The sequence below is a fragment of the Lygodium microphyllum genome, chromosome 4, assembly GCF_053477565.2.
Source record: "Lygodium microphyllum isolate KBCC chromosome 4, Lygodium_microphyllum_v1.1.10, whole genome shotgun sequence".
In the NCBI taxonomy this organism is placed as follows: Eukaryota; Viridiplantae; Streptophyta; class Polypodiopsida; order Schizaeales; family Lygodiaceae; genus Lygodium; species Lygodium microphyllum.
This window is the reverse complement of record NC_141138.1, coordinates 110,447,110-110,470,016: the sequence shown is the minus strand read 5'-3', so window position 1 is coordinate 110,470,016 and position 22,907 is coordinate 110,447,110. Positions and strand designations below refer to the sequence as shown.

The 22,907-nt window shown below is 37.7% G+C and overlaps 1 protein-coding gene across 1 annotated transcript; it reads left to right on the top strand.

Annotated features, from left to right (window-relative positions):
• The first annotated feature begins 10,756 nt into the window (after nucleotides 1-10,756).
• Nucleotides 10,757-13,351, top strand: LOC148037470 (wall-associated receptor kinase-like 20). The gene is made up of 3 exons (XM_087676431.1): nucleotides 10,757-11,687; nucleotides 11,810-11,869; nucleotides 11,961-13,351. Exons 1-3 carry the CDS (start codon nucleotides 10,868-10,870, stop codon nucleotides 13,040-13,042), a joined length of 1,962 nt encoding a protein of 653 aa, XP_087532557.1. The 5' UTR covers nucleotides 10,757-10,867; the 3' UTR covers nucleotides 13,043-13,351.
• Nucleotides 13,352-22,907: the final 9,556 nt, after the last annotated feature.

Sequence of the window (22,907 nt, the reverse complement as noted above, 5' to 3'; positions counted from 1 at the left end):
AGCAGTTAGATTGATGGGTTGGATGAATGCATGAGGCTCAAGGAACTCAATATTGCTTAGAATCCTATTCGCCAATTCAGGGGGGAGGGGGTGTTCTTTTGGATAAAGATTAATCAATTGTAATGTTTTTAAAAAAGCCTTAGTAAAAAGTAAGGGAAATTTAAAGAAAAAGAGATCGTTGCAAACACAGGAAGTTGCATGATGAGAGGGGAGTGCATTCTTGTCATGGAAGTTGTTGGAGAGAGGGGGAGACAAGGAAAATCAAAGCCAATGAGAAGGGGAGGGATTTGAATATCATTGCCATCAATCACCAACCCATTAGAGAGAGAGAGAGAGAGAGAGAGAGCATTCGACTGGATGCTTATCATCATTGTGATTTCCATTGACATCACATTATTATCATAATCATAATTGTCATTACTATTTTCTCTTTGTCCACCCCAATAATCATGGTGTCTCATTTTCCCACCATTCATGGGGGGCAATTCCTCATGTAATAGAAGAAGAAGAATAAGCTATTTCTCTTAAACCTTATTTTAAAGCTTAATTAGAAGAACCCTCTCCAAAAGGCTTAGTTCATACACGCAGTAAAGAAAACCCTTGTGGAGCACCAGAGGCCAAGATTTGGGCCAAAAACTGAAAGTTGCAATGTGGGATCAATAGACTGGCATACCCGTGTGGCTGGACTGTAAAGGACCAGAATCCAAAGACGCAACTACGACCCATAGAAAAATTTCAAGTAAGTGTGTCATCGCTTTATCAGATAACAATATGGAAAATTTTTAATTTGTCATGCTTAATATTTTTAATCTATGAATTTAAACCCGATTGTGTACATTATGTATTCCATATGAATTCTAAACCCTATTTGATAATTTTTAAAAATGATAAAAACTCATCAAGTTGGTCACAAATTGACATTTAAAAAATTATTAAAATTCATAAAAATCACACGAGTATAAAATGAAATTTTTTGAATAATTTTATGCTATGAGAAGAAGTTTGTTGAAATTTTTTGAGAATTTTTAGATAAGGTTTACTATATTTTAACATTTCAAAAGTGATCATTTAGAGAGAAAATAATGATTTTAATTGGTGGAAAATTATGTATACTTAACAAAAAATTGTGATAATTTGCAAAGAATTTGGGAATTTCATTGTTAAATTCTAGTAGTTTTTTTGAGGTTTTAGAGGAAGAGGTACTAGCTTAAATGCACTTTCTAAAGGAACATTCATATGTGAACATTAAGTTTCCAATTATATACAAAATGAACATATATGCACTATGTTGAATCATGACACATGGGAATAGGGAGAGTGTATGACTACCTCTTAATAGTGTTAGAATTAATAATTTTGTTTATTGTCTAAGAGAATAAATGATATGGGATGGATTTCAGTTGCAATATTAAAGGTAATAGTTTATACCAAAATCTAAGTTTACACTTAATCAATTTGATGGCATAAGGGTAAGCCTCGGCATCAATGCTAAAATTTTATATTTTATTTATATAAACACCAATTTGGTTGATTGAGTAAATGAACAGAGGATGTCCAATAATACAATTTATTAATTAGGGGAAAAGTCCTAGGTGTTAAAAATGAACCTTGTATGTGTACGAGAGTGAGTGAGAAAGGATATTGTTTTTATCTTGTTTGTTGTTTAGTTTAAAGAAAGGAAAGAATATCATTTCCATCGAAAATGAAAACAAATTAAGTATTTAAACATTAAAGTGCAATGACGAATTTCATTTTGCAAAGAGGGGCAACATTTTAAAAGGGATTAAGATTTATGGTTTTTGGAACATTAGGTTGATTTTTTCGAATGGTTTGCTTTTAAATAAATAAAAGGAAATAAGTTATAAAGGTGGAGAGAGAAATTTAAAAAGGAATTTAAATGGTAAAGTTATAGATCAAATTGATCTATACTTTGAAACAACTTCCTTAAAGTCAAGCAAATAAACTTTATGAATAAACTACCACAAGTATGGAAGGAGCAAATTTATGAGGAGTCGCCCCTAAAAGATGCGGGGGAAGCCATTGCTAGCTTAGGATTAGAATCCTAGTGCCTAATCTAGAGACCTAGCTCAGAGTCATTACAAAAAGGGAAGTGAAACAAATTGAGTAGGCTTACTTAGTTCTTAGACATTGTGTGATATCAGTTGGATTACTACAACAAAAAAGTGTCATAAACACTTGGAAGGCTAATTCATAGTCATAGAATCTAGTGATAGATGCCACCTATCTAGTGCAATAACTCTTAGGAGTTTTCTTGGAAACTTGGCTAAAAGTGGCTTGGTCTTTGGCCAGTTAGATACACATGCAAAGACAATCATTGTAATCTCTTGGATATATATCTTCCCCAAACATTCTGGGATATTGCTATTTTTTTACATTGAATAAAAAATATTTCATCACATGGCACATATCGTTGTTGCTATCATGATTCCTCAATTGTTGTTGTAGTAACCATCTTTATGTGTACTTATTATTGCCATTGCATTTTGGGGGTTGTTCTCACGCTGTAAATACATGTAACTTTAACACTAACTCATTTTATGAGTGTACTTTAGTAGCTCTTCTTGGCTCATCAACCTTAATGTTAGGAAATCTACTTAATGCTCCCCCTAGGTGATATCTTAATGCAATCTCTACACAATCTTTCATAACTTCTAACCAAAAAATCTATGGGTATCTCTTTTTATGGTCTAATATAAGGTAACATGCTACCCTTGTTACATTCCAACAACTATCTAACCCTCTACTTAAGGGCATGCAACAATACTTTCTCATCCTAAGTACGTTACCTCTACTCTCCTTCCATACCTCTATTGCATAGTGTCTTGTGTAAGGACTAGCATTGACCCTACTGTTGGAAAAGCTTTTTGCTTTAATAGTGGCCTAACATCTGTTGCTTTCTCTATGGAGCAAAATAAGGTAGCATTTGCTTGTCTAAGTGACAAGGGTAACTAGGGACTATTGTGGATACCTATAATGTAAGTTAGAGTGCATAGTCCTTACTAACTCTCTATCTATTTTATTTGCAAGTATTAAACAATCCCTCTCTCTTTCAAGCTATTGTTATACTTGTGTTGTAATGTTTCTAGCAATTGGTGCACAGATCGGATGCTGTATGCTCGCGTAGTGAGCGCCGGAAGGTCCCCAAGAACAAAAGAACTTTACTTTTTGCACAAAACTCAAGGTAGAAAGCATGCACGACATGAACAAGAGACCAATTGGGTGCAATCTCCCCCCATGCCTTGTGTGAGCGCTCCACAAAGCATGTATTTTATGTATTAATCATCTTCAAGCTCAAATAATAGCCCAAATTACAAAATAGCACGCTTTTGGCTTTTGAGTTTGCTTTAGCACAAAATAGAAATAAAGCTAATGGGCAGGCGCCCAAAGAGTCAGGCATACCCAAAACAATGTCCAAATACAAATATCATAATCATGCGCCCATGCGCATACAAAATAATAAATAAATATCCAACGCCTTATTAAATAGGCGAGACAAAATATAGGCGCCGTGCTTAAGGTATGCGGCCATCAAAATATAAGTGATAACTCGAATACACGCTATCCTCCAATGCTTTCCTCCGCCACTGCTGCTATCTCTACACATCAACTGAAGCATTCACAATCGTTAGTAAAATAATACAATTAAACCAACAAAAGTGAATACCTAGCAGTCTTCAGCTACATAAATAAATCAACTGGTTAGAAATCAATCCTAATCTTAATTTATCACGAGTGCGCACTCTAAACTCATAAACGTTTATTAATTTAATATGTATTTTGCGGAATCACCCACTATGGAATCACCCATGTACACACTAAATTAATGAAACGCCCGAAAAGGATAGGCGTCCCCATCAACTTCTCGCACAAAGAATCCACTTTGTGTATGAGCCACGGTCAACAAAGTTTACGGAATCCACCGTAAAACCTCACGGAATCCACCATGGCACGAAATCCACCGTGAAATATGCCTCCTGGCATCATACCCTCGAAACCCATTAAGTAATGTTTCCATTGTCTTAAAGCTTGTACAACAGCTAACAATTATTTATCATATGTGGAATATTTAAGTTCGGATGATTTCAGTTTACAACTAGAATAGGCTATGGGATGATTATCTTGCATAAGTACGGCTCCTATTCCAAATCCGCTAGCATCAATAACTACTAAAAAGAATGGTCTATTGAAATCAAGTAGTTGTAATACAGGAGCATGGGTTAATGCATGTTTCAATAAATCAAAAGATTTCTGTTGATTATCAGACCAATGATAAACAATACCTTTCTTTAAAAGTTTAGTCAAAGGCAATGCAAGTAATGAAAACTTTCGCACAAACTTCTTGTAAAACTAGCAAGACCTAGAAAAGAACGTAACTCATGCACATTTTTGGGTATAGGCCAGTTTAATATTGCTTCTATCTTCTTAGGGTCAACCTCAATACCTTCTAATGACACAATATGACCTAGATATTCAATTTCGGTTTGAAAGAACTCACTCTTTTCCGGATTAGCATACAATTGATTATCTTTCAACAACTTGAAAACCAATGACAGATATTCATAATGCTCTTTCTTATTTTTACTGAATACTAAGATGTCATCAAAGAATACTATAACACAGTGCTGATATTTCAAAAATATGCAATTCATCATTCTACTGAATGTAGCAGGTGCATTAGTCAATCCAAAAGGCATCACTAGAAATTCATAATGACCAAATTGTGTTCTAAATACATTCTTAAATATATCAGATTTATCTAATCTCACCTGATGATAACCAGATTTAAGATCTATTTTACTAAATATGGCAAAACCTTGTAGTTTATCCATAAGATCATCTACCCTAGGAATTGGATATCTATTCTTTACAGTAATCTTATTTAGGGCACGATAATCTATGCACATGTGATAAGTATTATTCTTCTTCTTTACCAACAAAACAGGTACGCCAAATGGAGAACTACTAGGTCTAATTAATCCTCTATTTAATAATTCCTCAACTTGATTTTGAATTTCTTTTTGTTCAATCTGGTTATGCCTATATGGTGCTTTACAGGGTGGTTGTGTACCAGGAATTAAATCTATTTTGTGGTCTTCAGGACGTGAAGGAGGTAGTCCAGGTGGTAGATCTTCAGCAAAAACAATCTTTAAATTGTGCAAGGAATTCTTTATGCCTAGGGTGCATATGTTTTTCTTTAGCTTGAAGTTCATTCACTCAAATTAGATAATTTTTACTACTTTTGCGTAATGCACGTTTAGCTTGAGTATGAGGAAGCAGTGGAAAATTATTAGATGCGTGCATACCATACAATGTAATGTGTTTTCCTTGAAAATGAATTTTAATTGAATGTGTGGAATAATCTATGTCAGGATTATGCTGATGACGCCAAGGTATACCTAGGATAATATCACTGGACTGTAATGGTACAACTAGAAAATTCCTTCTTTCAGTGTATTCACCAATTTGAATTTCTAAATCATGCACCTCTTGTGTTCCATTATACCTTGTGCCTAAGAATGCTGCTTTAATGCGATAATGCGTAGGAACAGTTTGTAATTTCAATTCTTTCACTAACTTTGCAGAAATAAAATCATGTGTACTACCATCATCATGCAAAATAATCTTTTCTTTTCCATGCACTAAACATTTCATTGTCAACAAAGAATGTGGAGTTGGCATACCTAGTAAAGTATCCGAAGGAGTAGTAATGTCATCTTCATCTTCCGTAAAGTCAAGCATTTCCTCATGTTCTTCATCTTCCATTGCTCCAAGATAGTTGATATGGACAGGTGGCTTCTTTGATTGGCAATTGGCTGCTAGATGTCCAGGTTGATGGCATTTGTAACACACTATAGGTTTAGCTTTAGATACATTGTTTGCAATGGCAGGAAGTCTAGGAATATTAGGATTTGGCTGTGAGGATGGCTTAGGGTTTTGATTGGTATTTGATGGCACAGGAGGTGGTTTTGTCCAAGACTTACGGAAAGATGGTGAAGGAAATCGACTTTGATTGAATCTTCTAAAATTTGAATTGAATTGCTTAGAACCATAGTTACCATTTGCTTGAAATTGTTGTGGATGCTTGTCTCTTCCTCGAAGCTTGTCTTCAGTGTCATGAGCTAAAGAAATTGCATCTTCAAGAGTTGCAAGCTTGAACATATTGACTTCAACGTAGTAATGCCCAAGTAATCCAGACATAAACTTGCGCTTGTGAGTCGCTTTAGGTACGTCTTCAAGCATGCGTAGTTGGAGTAAGGCATTCCAAAAGCGTTCGGTGTATTGGGAAATAGGCTCGCGATCTCTTTGCTGAAGAAGGTCCCATTGCTTTATGGTTTTTTCATGGAATTGTGGAGGAAGGAAATTCACTCCACCTTTGCCATCATGGAGGTTTGGAAGACAATGTCTTGTGAGAGGGCTTCCATATGAATGTTTGTATGGCCCTCTACAAATAGAGCTAACTATTAGCTATACGTTTTCCTTTTTGAACATTTGCACACATAAAATTCATGATTCATATTTGTTTACCTATATGTATAAATGCCACATCCTCTATAATTGTAAATTCATGTTGTTGCGCAAGATAAAACATTCTTATTAACATTGTCAAGGAAAGAAATCTCAAAATCTTTTCACATAATATGATACTAAAAATAAAATTCATGAAGAGTAATGTTTGTTTACCTATATGTGCAGGTGTCAAGTCCTATGGCATTGTAAGTTCACATTCTTACATTCTTTCCTTCTTTGCACATAATGAAACATTGCTATTGATATTATATAGAGGAATAAAATTCAAAAGCTTTCATATCATATGATCAAAATACATAAAAATTATGAGTCATGTTTGTTTGCATAAACTTCTTTTTGAAATTCTCCGAGGTAGTGGGACAATCTATGCTCTTACGAACCACGGTCCACCAAAGAGATGCTCTATCCACTAAATGATTAGTGACACACTTGATTTTATCTTTTTCAGCGTATATCTCTTCATGAAAGTAATCATCAAATTGACTGATGAATGCAAGAACAGTCTTTCCATCTCGAGTGCCATTGAAAGTACGGAATTTGAAATTTCTTTTACTTATCTTTGTTTCTTTGTGGATGGATTGAGCTTCGAGAGTTGCATCAATGGTTCGTCAGATAAGATCTTCGGGTTGTGGTCCATCTTTGTCAGTAGTCCATCTTTGTAAATTGGCCAATTGAACTTGCAAGGCTTGCCGGGCTCTTCGTTCTTCATCCAACTGCATCATAATTAAATCCAACTTTTGTTCCATCGTAGGTTCAGGAAGATCGCCTTCAGCCATTAAATCATCCATATTTTGTTCCGTCATCTTGTAAAAATTCAAAAGACCTCACACTCTCAAAATCCAATTAGCGGGATGAGCGTAGCTCAAAGTCGGGTGTACAAGGCTTATAGATTTTTGTTTGGCTTTCACGGTCTTCGACTTTTGTGGTTGCGGGATTTGAAATCTTCGTTAAATCTGCGTATGACCTTCTGCATGTGCTGAGACGGGTTCAGCAAGTCTACGTATGCGAACAGAGTCTTCTAGGGAATAACTTTGCAGTTCAGTGCGTCTGCGCAGGAATAGTCCTTATGGGAGTTTTTGGCATAAGTCAGTTCTGACTTCTGGGAACTTGTTAGACCTTCGTGACTTGCAGAGTAACAGAACTTATTGATCTTGTCAAACTTTGAAGATTTGTATGACTTGAGACTTATGAGATTAAGCTTGGGCCGATTTCCAAAATTATGTGCTAAGCTTTTTAAAAGCTTAGTTTTTTTAAGCTTTTAAGCTTTATGAAGAATATGAAAGTTATCTCTGATCTCTGGAAAAACGACTTGATAGAAGGAGATGTTGATGTGGTCCTCTGCCTCCTCAGGCCGGTCCTTCGCGATCAGAGGTTGTAGATAGAGGTTCTTGACCGCCAGGAAACCACCCGTATCGACCGTTCGCGATGAGACTGACTATAGAGCTCGATCGTTCTAGGAGCTCTGCCTTCGCGCAAGATGGGTAGCGATTGAAAGCTCTCGATCTCAGCTTCGCTCTGATACCACTGGTGCATAGATTGGATGTTGTATGCTCGCGTAGTGAGTGCCAGAAGGTCCCCAAGAACAAAAGAACTCTACTTTTTGCACAAAACTCAAGGTAGAAAGCATGCACGATATGAACAAGAGACCAATTGGGTGCAATCTCCCCCCATGCCTTGTGTGAGCGCTCCACAAAGCATGTATTTTATGTATTAATCATCTTCAAGCTCAAATAATAGCCCAAATTACAAAATAGCACGCTTTTGGCTTTTGAGTTTGCTTTAGCACAAAATAGAAATAAAGCTAATGGGCAGGCGCCCAAAGAGTCAGGCATACCCAAAACAATGTCCAAATACAAATATCATAATCGTGCACCCATGCGCATACAAAATAATAAATAAATATCCAACGCCTTAATAAATAGGCGCGACAAAATATAGGTGCCATGCCTAAGGTATGCGCCCATCAAAATATAAGTGATAACTCAAATACACGCTATCCTCCAATGCTTTCCTCCGCCACTGCTGCTATCTCTACACATCAACTGAAGCATTCACAATCGTTAGTAAAATAATACAATTAAACCGACAAAAGTGAATACCTAGCAGTCTTCAACTACATAAATAAATCAACTGGTTAGAAATCAATCCTAACCTTAATTTATCACGAGTGCGCACTCTAAACTCATAAACGTTTATTAATTTAATATGTATTTTGCGGAATCACCCGCTATGGAATCACCCATGTACACACTAAATTAATGAAACGCCCGAAAAGGATAGGCATCCCCATCAACTTCTTGCACAAAGAATCCACTTTGTGTATGAGCCCCGGTCAACAAAGTTTATGGAATCCATCGTAAAACCTCACGGAATCCACCGTGGCAAGGAATCCATCGTGAAATATGCCTCCTGGCATCAGCAATTTCCTAGCTCCAATCTTGTAAACTTCCTACTTATGATGTTCATTCTAATAGCAACAAAAAAATGTAAAAGAGCTCACTTTTCTCTCTCTCTCTCTCTCTTTCTCTCTCAGAGACACACACACACACACACTCTCTCTTTCTCTCTCTCTCTATGGTTGTGCAGTGAGCTACTGCAATGGAGCTACAGGTGGTGACTTCTCTCTCTCTCTCTCTCTCTCTATAGTTGAGCAGTGAGCTACTACAATGGAGTTATATGTGGTGACATTCTTTCTCTCTCTCTTCCTCCCTAGGTTTGGTTTCAGCATGGGAAACGAGGCGACAATGGTAGCTCTCTCTCTCTCTCTCTCTCTCCCTATCTCTCTCAATTTGGATCACCCTTCTCGACATCCCTATAGTAGCTGTATAGAACCTACATTGTGGGAAAACTCTCTCTCTTGTATGTCTATCAAACTACAATTGAAGAAGCAATAACAACATGGATGGGCATAGAGGCACGTGCCAAAAGTAATGGACATAGTGGTTGAAGAGTGATAGGTATAGACATAGGTGGTAGCAACATCGTCAGGTAGAGTGCTAGGCATAAGTAGCAACAAGTAGGGTGACAAGTAGAGCGATGAAGATTGGCAGCAATCAATGAGAGAGAGAGAGAGAGAGAGAGAGAGAGAGAGAGAGAGAGAGAGAGAGAATTATAGAGAGAGAGAACTATAGAGAATTCTATTTGTTCTTTTCTTTCTCCTTGGAATTTTTAATCTTTAAATCTTGCCTTTTACGACTTTACCTTTTTGTCTTGACCCTTCCCCCCCAAAACACATGTGCACATACACAACTTTCAAAATCCCTTTGGCAAGTTTATACTTTTGATCTTAAACATCCCTTATGAGCTTACAAAATGTTTTGTCTTTCTTATTAACAAAACCTTGAATCTTTTAATATTTGTTTATAAGAGCCTAGACCTCTTCCAAAAAGCTCAAGAATGTGAATACAGTAGCTTGTCTTTAGAAAAATTTGTAGAAGTTTTCAAAAAACTAAAAAGCTTTTTATATAGTAGCTTGTTTCTTGTCAACAAAAATTCTCATGAGAAATCAAAATCGTAAGGAAATAACAAAGAGAAAAGTTTAAAGGGTGATCTCATGAGCATGAATGAAACTTTGAACCCCTAGATCGTATACTATGCACGTGATGTAGCGATATCATTTAATGTATTTTGTAGCAACTACTTCTTGTCTTGGCAAGCCATTGCTCGGTAACCACTTTTCGACAAAGCTCTTTTTAATTTTCCAAAAAGTAGTGATCGCGATTGATATATCTACTTTCCAAAGCCCTGTAGTAGTTAATAGAGGTAGGCAAACATATAGATATATAGAATACTATATTGAAATTTGAAACCATGGTGTATGTCATTACTCATGTTTTGGTCACCTACTTAGTTAATAGATACAGAGGGGAGCTTTCATTGATTCCACTCTTCGAAACACCAGCTATTGCGATGCTTTGAGATAATGGCAGGTAATAGTTTCTTTATCGGGTATATAAAGATACAAAACATGGTGTTGTCCGAGTTTTTTTGAAAAGGAAGATATAATAGATTGATAGAATGACCCTGCAAACTAACTGTTAGTATTATACACATTTATAGAAGGGAAGCAATTTGAAGTTGGCTAAGAAGCCAAAAAACCCAGAAAGACCTAGTTTATAATATTGAGCTGCCTACAATGGCGGTAGTTTGCCGTTAGTCTAGTGGGCTACAAACCAAAGCGAAGAGGCTAACTTTTTATGTTGAATATTTTCTCATCAAATATCTTTTGGACCACGGGTCCTTGCATGTTATGCTTTGTCTCGAAAAGGACTTGACATTTCATGGTGGCGAGGCTCCTGTGAAATACTAATACGCTCATATGAGCTGCAACACTAATATTGTTGCAGCTCTCCAGCACCGAAGAGCATTGATGGCGGCAGTGCTGCGGCTCGCTCCCCTCTTGGCGCTCCTGCTTATGCGTCAGGCTGCACATGGAGCTACCATATGCCCTCCCTGTGGCAAGCTGGAGGTCCCATATCCACTCAGCACAGGGAGCTCCTGTGGGCATCCTCTCTACCCTCTCACATGCACCCCCAAGGGGTTGTTGCAGATCAGGGCCCTGACGGGGTACAGTTACCCGGTGCAGAGCACCGATGCGCGCGCGCGCACCATGGTCATTGCCATTGGCACGGGGGAGTTCATAGGGGACTCCTGCATCACCAGAGACGTCTACCATGGCCAATTCTCCCTCGACCCCTCTGGGCCCTTCTCCATTAGCCCCAACAACACAGTCCTCGTCTTGAATGCCTCCTCCGACCTGCTATTCTCCTCCATCCCCTGCGGGAAGAAGAGCCCCTGCGTCCAGGCGCTCAGTGTCTTCCCCCAGAAGAGCTGTCGCCACCTCCTCTGCTGTTTCTTGCCCATCTCTGGTGCTGCTGTTTTCCGGCATAAATTCAATTTCATGGGCCTGGCGACTGGGCTTGCCAGCGTGGTCAATTGGGTCAATGGCTCCCAGCCCAGCTCTTGGCACTTTGGCCTCCAGCTCCAGTGGGATGAGCCCCATGAGCCCCCCTGTTCTTCTGACAGCCGCTGCAGTGCGAACTCTGTGTGCCTGTCCACCCCTGCAACCAACCGCACCAAGGTCTGCTCGTGCAACAAGGGCTACTTCTGGGATTCCAACACAGGCACATGCCCCAGAGGTAGTGTGCCTGCTTGTCCTTTGGAAACTTTGTGACAGTGCAGTTTCATGATAATTGTGTTACCAATGAACACAAATTTTACCAGTGAATCCACATTCTTCTCTGGTTTTGTACGTCTGCAGTTCCTTACTGTGTCAGGAACAGCATCAGCATCGAGTGTCACAAGAGGGAATACGCCATTGGTGATGCATCTCTTTCCAGCATCAGTTCTGGAAGCCACAAATCTATGTTTTATCTGCTCTGTCTTACCTTTCATGTATGGTTTGTTTACAGGACTCACTCTTGTGTCTGTTGGACTCATAGTTTTGACCTCATTAACTGCCTATGCATACAAGAAGAGAAGGAGTGCAAGGATTGCTCATGCCAAGCTTGTGAAGGACAGGTCTATGATTTTGGCTGCATCCGGTGGGGGAAAGTCTGCAAGGCTGTTCAGCAGCAGGGAGATGAAACGAGCAACCAACAATTTTGCACGAGACAGAGTCTTGGGATGTGGAGGATTTGGGGAAGTGTACAAGGGACTCCTACATGATGGTTCGGTGGTGGCTATCAAATCAGCTAAGATAGGCAACGTCAAAGGCACAGAGCAAGTTCTCAATGAAGTTCGGGTCCTCTCTCAAGTCAATCATAGAAACTTAGTGAGGCTATTAGGGTGCTGTGTTGACAGTGAGCTACCTTTGATGGTCTATGAGTATGTGCCCAATGGGAACTTGTATGATCACCTCCATGGCCTTGAAAAGAGTTTTCTTGATTGGAGAACTAGACTGCTGATTGGTCTTCAATCTGCAGAGGGGCTAGCTTATCTGCACTCTGCAGCATACCCACCCATTTATCATAGAGATGTGAAGTCAAGCAATATCCTTTTGGATAAGTCTATGAATGCACGGGTTGCAGACTTTGGGCTCTCACGCCGTATTGAGCCCAACCTTACGCATGTATCCACATGTGCTCAGGGCACATTGGGCTACCTAGACCCTGAATATTATAGGAACTATCATTTAACAGATAAGAGTGATGTGTACAGCTTTGGCGTGGTCCTGTTGGAGCTTGTGACTTCGAAGAGGGCAGTTGATTTTGAGAGAAGCCCAAGTGATGTAAACTTGGTAGTTATGGTTCAGTCTAGGATGGAGCAAAACATGGTAGATGATGTGATGGATCTGGAGCTTGTGGATAGGGCTTCTGCAGATGTGATTGAGTCCATGAGGAATGTTATCAATTTGGCTCTTGCTTGTTTGCAAGAGAACAGGCTAGATAGACCCTCCATGAAGGAAGTGAGTGAGAAGCTTAAGAGTATCATATCCACTCTTGAAGCTGCAGATACGAGCTTAGAGAGAGGGACTTTTGGTGCCAATGGGTAAGGTAAAAGGCCATCTTTATGCTCTTGAGTATCTGCTTAGAGAGAGGGACTTTTGCTGCTCTTGAGTATTTGCTTAGAGAGAGGGACTTTTGGTGCCAATGGGTAAGGTAAAAGACCATCTTTATGCTCTTGATACTTCGTACCAACATGAGTCACACTTTACATAGCAAGAGAGTTCTCTCTCAAGCATTGTATTTTGGTATTGTGGCTCACGTACTAAATAGGTTTTAGGCCTCACAAAAATTACACAAAAAATGTAAATGAAACCATGCGTGTTATGTAATGTTATGATTCTGCAATAATTTCGTTATATCTTAATCTCTCATTTATTCTTTCCTCCATCTCTTATCTCCAATTGTATATTGTTATTTTCTCACTTTTCCTTTTACTTTCAAAGATCTGGGAGAATGATCGGTGCTTTGCACAAGTTCTAGTAACAATCAGGGCACTTTATATCCTAAGGTATGTTTCATGCAGCACGCACACACACACACACACACACACACACACACACACACTCTCTCTCTCTCTCTCTCTCTCTCTCTCTCTCTCTCTCTCTTTTGTAGCCTACAATGACTTGCGGGGCAATACATTTAAAATGATATAGAATATATATAATAATATTTTAATGATACGATAATGCTTATTATGTAGTACATTAGTGCTACGAATCATCTCCCTATATTATCCCTCCTTACCTTGCAATCTAGGTGACTTTTGGTAATATAATGCCTCCAAAGACTTAGCTTATAGTCATATTTAGCGAGGAGATAAAGCCAAATATTTGTATTTTAGATTTCATTGATAGCTAGATTTGTGAAATTTCATTCAAATTAAATACACTGCCAATTATTGATATTGTTAGATATAAATGATTCATGACCCTAACTCTCCATATCAATACGACCTATATGGCACAAACTTGGCTAACAAATTTTCTAGCAAATTCATGACTCCTAATATATATCTATTTTTGGAAACCATACTATATTTAAAGTATACAATATGCAAGAATACTTCATAAATATGCATCAGAAATTAAAATTATATGAAGAATGAGCTAAGTGTTAATTCTTGCAGAGGCATGCAAAGAGAAATGCTAACGATGCTATTTTCTTTTCATGGAGAGCTTTAGCATAAGGGAGCTACATTATAACAATAGTATAATAGTAGAATTACTTTGCGAGAAGATTGTTGGATTGCCCTTTTAAGGTTCATCCCCTTTCATATTGACCCATCTTAGCAAGCACATTGTTTTTCAAACTCGCATGGCCAGTTATCCATGTATGAGAAGACTCCTAGCTAGAGTTGTTCTTAATGGTTTGGGTGATCTCAAATGAGAACATAATCAATTCCACCAAATGTGAGCCATAGTATCTGATATATTTCCACTTGAGAATTTGTCAAACTCCATCGTGACCTTGCTATATCCATGTTTCCATGTGATATGCTAACTCTACTCATCTCAAGCATACAAACAAGTTACCTCACTCATTGTTTAGATACCAAAGGATATATTTACACCGAAGAGAAACACCCATATATATTCAACTTTCACCTAACTAATGCTTGTAAGTGCAAATTGTGTCTTTAGATTGTTTCCATTTAATATACAGAAACTCCAAAGCTCATAACATTATACATAAGAAGTAAGATAGTGGGTGATACATCCACATTGTCACACCTACTATGTTCTACACACCTATTACACTCTATAAACATGTTGCACGTCATAGTTCTAGCCTATGCTTGGAATAGCATTGGGCACCATCTATTTATCTTTGCTCTGTAGTGCATATTTCTAACTCATAAAGGAAATATCATTTTAACTGACAAAAAACTAATACAAAGTCAAGATAAGTCAACCTTAAATATGCTTGTTAGTGAGCTACCTTAAACTCATGTACAAATGAGCAAATGAAAATAATTGAGAATTCCATAATAACAATAGAGATGGGGCTTTTCACTAATCTTACCCAGCATTAGACATGTAGGAAGAAGATACATCATTCAACTTGTGAGAGGATAGAGAGAAGAAAAAGCCTAAGAAACAAAAGGTAGAGGGGCAAGCAAGGGTTGGCATCAACAACTTATGTGATGGCCTGCAAATGCCAATATGTAGCCTTGCATGTAATGATTGACCTTGTTTGCACCTTCACCATCATATTGTTTACATGAGAGAGAGAGAGAGAGAGAGAGAGAGAGAGAGAGAGAGAGAGAGAGAGAGAGAGAGAGAGAGAGAGAGAGAGAGAGAGAGAGAGAGAGAGAGAGAGGACTATAATTACATGTTGCAGCCATGATTTTATGGGAGGAGATGCATCACCCTTACGAGGGGAAGTGTAGGATGGGTTGCTATGCGATAGGTGTAGATGGAGCAATAGTGCTACCAAGACCTACATCACAGATATGTGACCTTATTGATAGAGGCAATGCTATATGGAGCCTATGACGCGCACACATACACACACAGATGCATGTCTAGGGCCATGGGATCTACCATGATATGAAGGGAAAAGACATCACTAGTGTTGGATTGCTGACAGTGTGGCTAGAGGAGGAGGCGAGGGAAAACTTTTGCTATCCACCCCTTATTTTGCACCCCCCTTTAGTGCCAATCTTGTTGTGGGTCCAAGGGTACAAACAGAAGTGCCATGTCTAGATTGCCATTGTTTTTTATGTGCCAATCTTAGCTTCTTGGACAATCTCTTCCTCATGCTTGATGGAATTAGGAGGCAATGTGGCCGACTTGACGTGCTTCATTGAATTACGAGTCAACAACCAAATTGCCATTGCCTTTGATTAATGGGTCTAGTTTCCACTTTCTAAAGATCCATTTCATGTATTTTAGGTTTGATGCACACCTTGTTCTCTTCTATGTAGATTTTAATGCTATGCTTCAAGATTGCCTTGATTCAATATTGAACTATAAGATATCAAATTAGATGTTTTAAACTAAGCATCTACATTAGGCTTGCTTCAAGTTACTAGGAGAGGTAGTAGCATTGCTTGGTGGAGATTGTAGAAAATTGATTGTACATGACTTTAATAATAGGCTCAAGAAGGGTTTTGGGTTGTGTTTACTCACCTTGTGAGTTCTCTTGTCCTCCTATTCACACCTTATTTCCTCCAAATCATCTCTTTCTTCTCATGTTCTCCTTTTTTCAAGGCTTGTACCTCTTTGTTCATGCAAATGCATGTCCATGGCATTGAAGGACACATGTGGGAGAGGAAGTAGAAAATAGAAGTGATAGCCTAGAGAGGGAGAGGCTTTGGTGTGTGCACATGTTGGGGGGAGAAAAGGAAAGTGGAATAGACCCTTGAACATTATTGAGTATTGAAGGTATACAAGAGAGGTGACAACTTACTTGCATTCTATATGTATGTGTGTGTGCATGTCTTTTACGTATATACATACATACATACATACATACATACATACATACATACATACATACATACATACACACATATATACATATATGTATATATATGTATATATATATATATATATATATATATACCATTCGGGGTATGGACTTAGCTAGAACTAGCCAAGAGAACTCTCTGGCTGATAAGGTTCTCATTGAGGAGGAGCTACATGTTGCAAGTAGACTCGGACAAGGTACCATGATACTCGACGTTGCAAAATACCTGATGTTATTAAGAAGGCTACTACGAGTACTGGATGCATGTGCCACACTCTAGTACAATCCTGAGTTCTACAATTGGTTTTTATCCTCGCAAAGTGACATGGGTTCATAAATGTGTACATAAATAAACAATGAGTTTTGTGACCTTGTATAGATAGTATCAACACACACAAGCAATGATAGTCAAGCACATGGAGAAGAGTTGGGTTAGACAAGTTGAGCTCCTCCTGTCCTCCTCTCACCACACGTCTAGAAGTCATGTGACCATTCCCGCCTCTAGGTGGATGGCAAGCAACCCTCATTACCACCATAGGAAGCCATGACCAACATCTCTAATGGCGCATATATATATATATGTATGTATGTATGTATGTATGTATGTATGTATGTATGTACACACACACACACATCATTTGATAAGTTGTAATCATCCAATGACCATAGGTGCTAACCTTGGTAAATCCTACAATAAGAGATAGTATAAATATTATAATAATAATGTAATATGCATTGTGTATGATACATATATGATCTATACAATATGGATATAATGATACAATACATGTAATATATAATAAAATATTAATAGTACATATTATTTATATAATAATCATCACTTTATAATATGCACATACACTACAACAAAATTGGGCCAAAGATGCAGAGACTTGACACAAATTCATGGCCACATCAAAATTTTCATTAAAAATACGGTTTCTTTGCCAATGCATCTCGATCAAATGTGCATTTAGTTGGTTGAAGACATTTAGTAGTTAATTTCATAAGTAAAAAATTGTGTATAACTGTAGGTGAGTTGTGTTCAAAATTAACGTGATTTTACACTATATATTAACATGTAATTTTATTTTTAGTTTGATGCACAAAAGAATAATTAGTTCATCGATTTTTTTTCTCCTATTGGATTTTTGAATTTAAGAAAAATGAATGATAAAACAAACTTCAAACATTTAGACTTGCAAATACATTGTTATGTATAGTCACAAATTAACATCATGTTTATTAATGAGATTACTTAACACTTTTATATGCTCACTAAGAACTTTGATATGAGAGACATAATATATATAAAAGTTATGAAATTAAAAAATAAATATAAAGGTATAATGTTTATGAAGATGGATCTTCAATCTCACCCAGAATGAGATCAACCCTTGCTAAACTATCTACTTCAAGGAACATCTCAATATTTAAACCCATAGAAAAATGAAGCCCACTACTATTATTGTTACTATCCCCACCATCATTATAATCAAAAATGGCTGCATGATCATCCTCATGTACGTTGGCATTATCACAATCTATGTCTCCCACACCATGATCATTCTCTACCTCTCTTGGTTCATGATCAACATCACTTGTAGTATAAGGATCATCATCCATACACTCAATAGATATAAAAAAATTATATATCCCTCTACAACATGGGGAGATTGGAATTACATGTCACCATCTCGTATTCTCCATCATTGGTTGAAAGACAACCTATTGAAGTTAAAGTAGAAATATATTGTTCAGTAATCAAGGCTATAGATATCTTGGATTATGCTAAACTAATCATCCATATTTCCATCAACTCTCTCAAAGCTAGCAATGACTCCACAATCTTGGGTGTTTCACTTATCATCAATCCTTTGAGTTTGAAAATGCTTATTTTGCTTATTGTCAATCCTTTGAGTCCAAAAAGGCTAGCAATGACTCCATAATCTTGGGTGTTTCACTTATCATCAATCCTTTGAGTCTGAAAATGCTTGTTTTACTTATTGTCAATCCTTTGAGTCCAAAAATTCTTTCCCTTACACTAGATAGCATTGAATATTATGCCCTTGATTAAACAAGAGTAATAAATCAGATGAGTACTATGATGTTGTTGGATTAGTAATTACTACAATGAGACATAACATATACTTAGCTTTGGCTAACATCTTGGACATAAATATTATACTTACATTTGGCAAGCATCCTCTAGTGGACCCACTCAGTTGTTGTGATGACCACACCATTATCTCTCTTTTCTTTCTCCATCCCTATGTGCAACCAATCCACATCTAGGACCTTTGGCAATGCTTTTAAACACGAAGGATATGGTAGAACATACCCATTGTGTTGTGAAAGATCCTCCTCTCCCTATCTCTTTTGCCTTTGCATCCTCATACATTGCCACCTATTGACTCATGGCATCCCTAGTGAGCACACAAAGTTTAATCATTTTTTAATGCAACTCTTTGTCCAAGATCTGAGTACACCCTCTTCCTTGAGGCACAGTGCATGTCATCCTTCAGTCTTCTTCATTTCTCCATAATCGTGGGAGAGAGGAATCCACTTGGACAAGAAATTCAAAGATGTTTAAAAGTGATTCCAGCACCAACCAATCTTCAACCATGCTAGCTTTAGGTCTTGCATTTTGCCTCAAAAAATTCTTCAAGGTCTCCATACAATGCTCAAGAAAGAATATCCAATGAGCATGAAAAATGGCACATATAGCCATCTCATCCACCAAATGTACTATGAGATGTAGTTAGCTAAGTATGGTTCATGGGAAAGTCTCCTCCATTAAACACACTACCTTAATTGCCATCACTCAAGCATTTGAAAATGGTGGGGGATCAATTTTCTTTGAGCTAATGTACCTACAAATAAAGACACATCAACAATTTATTAGTATAAGCAAGTGAAAAATTGTTCTTAGTTTGTATGTGTAAAAAGTTCATACTAGTTTATGTAATTATTTTACCTCACAAGCCCCCCCATCTTATATATAGTCTCCCGTACTCTCTTTGAAGTGATGTGAGATGGTGGTAGAGGAAGTATAAGCTTCTAACATCATATGCATGTGATCACTTTTCTATAAGAAACAATAGTTCTAACACATGTGTTTGATTGCAAGATTTCACTTACTTGTAGCATCTTGTGCTAGTCGTGATACTTTCAAACCAACTACCTACTCCACACCTCTTCTATTGGTCCTTGTTAAGGCCCCCTTCAAGCACCGCATGCAACCCAAGGGTATATGAAACTTTCTAATGACTCGTTTCATAATCTTTTTCTCATTCTTTGTCATATCCATGAATCATGTGGTAGAATGGTCTTTCCATTTGTTGCCTCTTATAGCCAAGCACCCCTTTTCCTTCCAATGCTATGTAGTAGTATGCTACCTCTTGTGGTAGAATGACCTTTCCATTTGCTGCCACTTGTGGCCAAGAACCCCTTTTCCTTACAATACTATGTAGATCCTCTCTTACATGCTCACAATCTTGCATCCCAATCAAGTGCTCCCGTATGGTAGGTCCTGCATTCTTGAATGTATGCATAAGATCTAGAAGGTGGTTGATCTTAGACCTTGCATTCTTGAATGTATGCATAGGATCCAGAAGGTGGTTGATCTTAGATATACATCCATATTCTTGACTTTATGCTTCCCTAGAATTAGTAGAGACAGCATAACATGACCCTTCTTTTATTGCCATTGGGGGTGGAAGATTATAGTTCACCAATATTATCATTCATACACTAAAAATGTGCTTTATTCTTCCCAAATGGGTCTTCACCATCCATTCCCAACCCAAGTCTTAAGTTTCTAGGTTCTTCCTTGAAGATTGACCACATGTCCTCTATATATTTCCATGCTAGTGTTTTAGCATGAATTCTCCACTTACCACCATCAATAGATTGATGAGATGAGTGCCATGCTATAAGCTATGTAATAGACTTACACTTAAACATGTGTTATATATAAGGGATGATAGGAAAATGGTGCAAAATCTTGTGAGGCATATATGTGCAATTTACATATGTTTTATACATTGCTTCTCTCGCAAGTTGGACACTCTTGAGCATCTTGGTGAAAACCACAAAAGAGAATGCAATAATTGATGCACACATGAATCCAAGTGTAATCCAAACCTCCAAGAGAAGTCACACATCTCCTTGCTTGATCTTGTGATGTTGGCGATTTACTATGTGATGGCAAAATCTTTGAGAGAGGCCTACACATGAGATCCAAACATATACACCCAATCTCTAAAAAATAGGTGTTAACGCATTATCCTAAAAAAACATATACTTTTGAATACATGAAGAAAAACACTTTAGTGCAATTAAACTTAAATTGCTCCATCCATAAAGTTTTTGAAGGTCTAGCAATTCAAGCAATACTCACAAAATTGGGTACATGCACCCTTCATACAATGGAGTTCATACCAAAGTATATGTATGATGAGCTCCATGCCATCATCTCTCTCGTTTCTCTCATGAGAGAAGAAGTTTTGGACCAAAACATCCAACACATCCTCCTCTACCATCTTGTGAGGCAAGGGTGGAGGCTCATAATCCTCAAAGTCATCAATCTCTGTGGATTGTGATGCCTCCATTTCTACTCATCAATGCTTTGCCTCTTTAGGTCTTGCACATGGTAGCATGTGTGGATGCAGGCAAGAATCCTACATTCAACAAGTGGAACATCCAAGTCACTATCAACATATCTCTTCAATTAAAGCACGAGATCACTTAACTCTTCACTAATACCAGTGATTTTTTAGGATCCCATTCTCCATACATGCTAATATGATACATTGTGATTCTACATGCTTGATGCATGTATCCTTGACACAATGGTCACACATACATTTTATCTTATACTCCAACCATACCGAGACTAATGATGCAAACGCAAGGTTTCATCATCGTATCACTAGATGATGAGGCTTGAGGATGTGGAGGGGGACTACTACCCAAGGATGTGGACATCTTCCTACTTCAACCTATGTCTTGCAAAACGTACACATCGATGGCTCTACCTCTATTATGCATTAGAAAAGCATCTAAAGTTGCATGAAACCTCCTTTTGAGGAAAGCCAAAATTCTTGTTGAAAATCACATTTGTTATTGCTAAAAATGCAAAGGTAGACACGATGATTTTTTAAAACCCTTACATCGCTAGCAACATCCAAACTCATTTTTGATGCATTGTTTGGTAGAGAAAAATGAAAGGAGAAACAAGGACTGATATTCCATGCAAGAGAGAAGCCTTACCTTTCTCAAAGTGCACTTTTGAGAAGCACTTTCTCTTCTTCTCTACCTTTCTGCTTGCTTGATAGATCGACAAGGAAATCTCTCTATTGGCCTTATTCTCTTCAACAATGATTCATGGACCTTTGTTATACAATGGTTGCCTTGTTCCTTTTCCTCTTCCATTTGTTGCCTATTTCTTCATTGTTTTTTGAGAAAGGAAACAATAGTCATATGTGAGATATGTAGTATAAGATATCATGGTTTGTGATCTTGATTGGGTAGGAGGTTTGGGGTTACTACTATAACTCGCATGACTGAGAAAATGGATTGTATACATGGGTTGCGTACAACTCTTTCGCACAGGTAAGCACTCTATTAAATGGTTGTTCTCTTAGCTTTTTCTACATGAAGATAAATGTTAGAATAAACGAGAGTGCTCATATTCCTTTTGACATGTTTTAAAATGGTTTTACTTGGCAAACATGCATTAGTAAATGTGAAATTAGACGTGTCGGAGAGTAGAAACATGAAATTAGACACGTGTAGGAGAGTAAAAATGCTAGCCTATTGGTGAAACCAACATAGCATCACAATGCTAAACAAGCCAGTCTTGTAGGTAAAAAGTGTTAACAATAAGTAATATTGATCATAGGTTCCTATGTAAAGTCTTTTACTTGTGTATTCTTATTTTTAAAATTGTGATTGTGTTTGTTTGTGCAGCATGCGCATGCGCACGCGCACGCACGCACGCACGCACGCACGCACGCGCACACACACACACACACACACACACACACACACACACACACACACACACACACACACACACACACACACACACACACACACACACACACACACACACACACACATGCAAGCAATATAGAAGCATGAAAGTTACCTACATCATAGAGTTTTCCCATTTGTCAAGGAATAGCTAGAGACACAATGTCTTTGGCTATTCCAATATATGTCTTTGTTGTTTTGTAGGTAGAAATTGTGGGTAGACTTTCAACAAAGTCAAAGATAACATATCATCAATGGCATAATAGGCAAGATACATGGGATCACCTCTTTAGAGAAGGAGCTTCGTGTTATTTTTCCAAAATCTATTAAACACATTTATTTCCACACCAAAATTATATGAAAATTAGAGACAAACCATGTTTAATTACATGTAAAAATTAT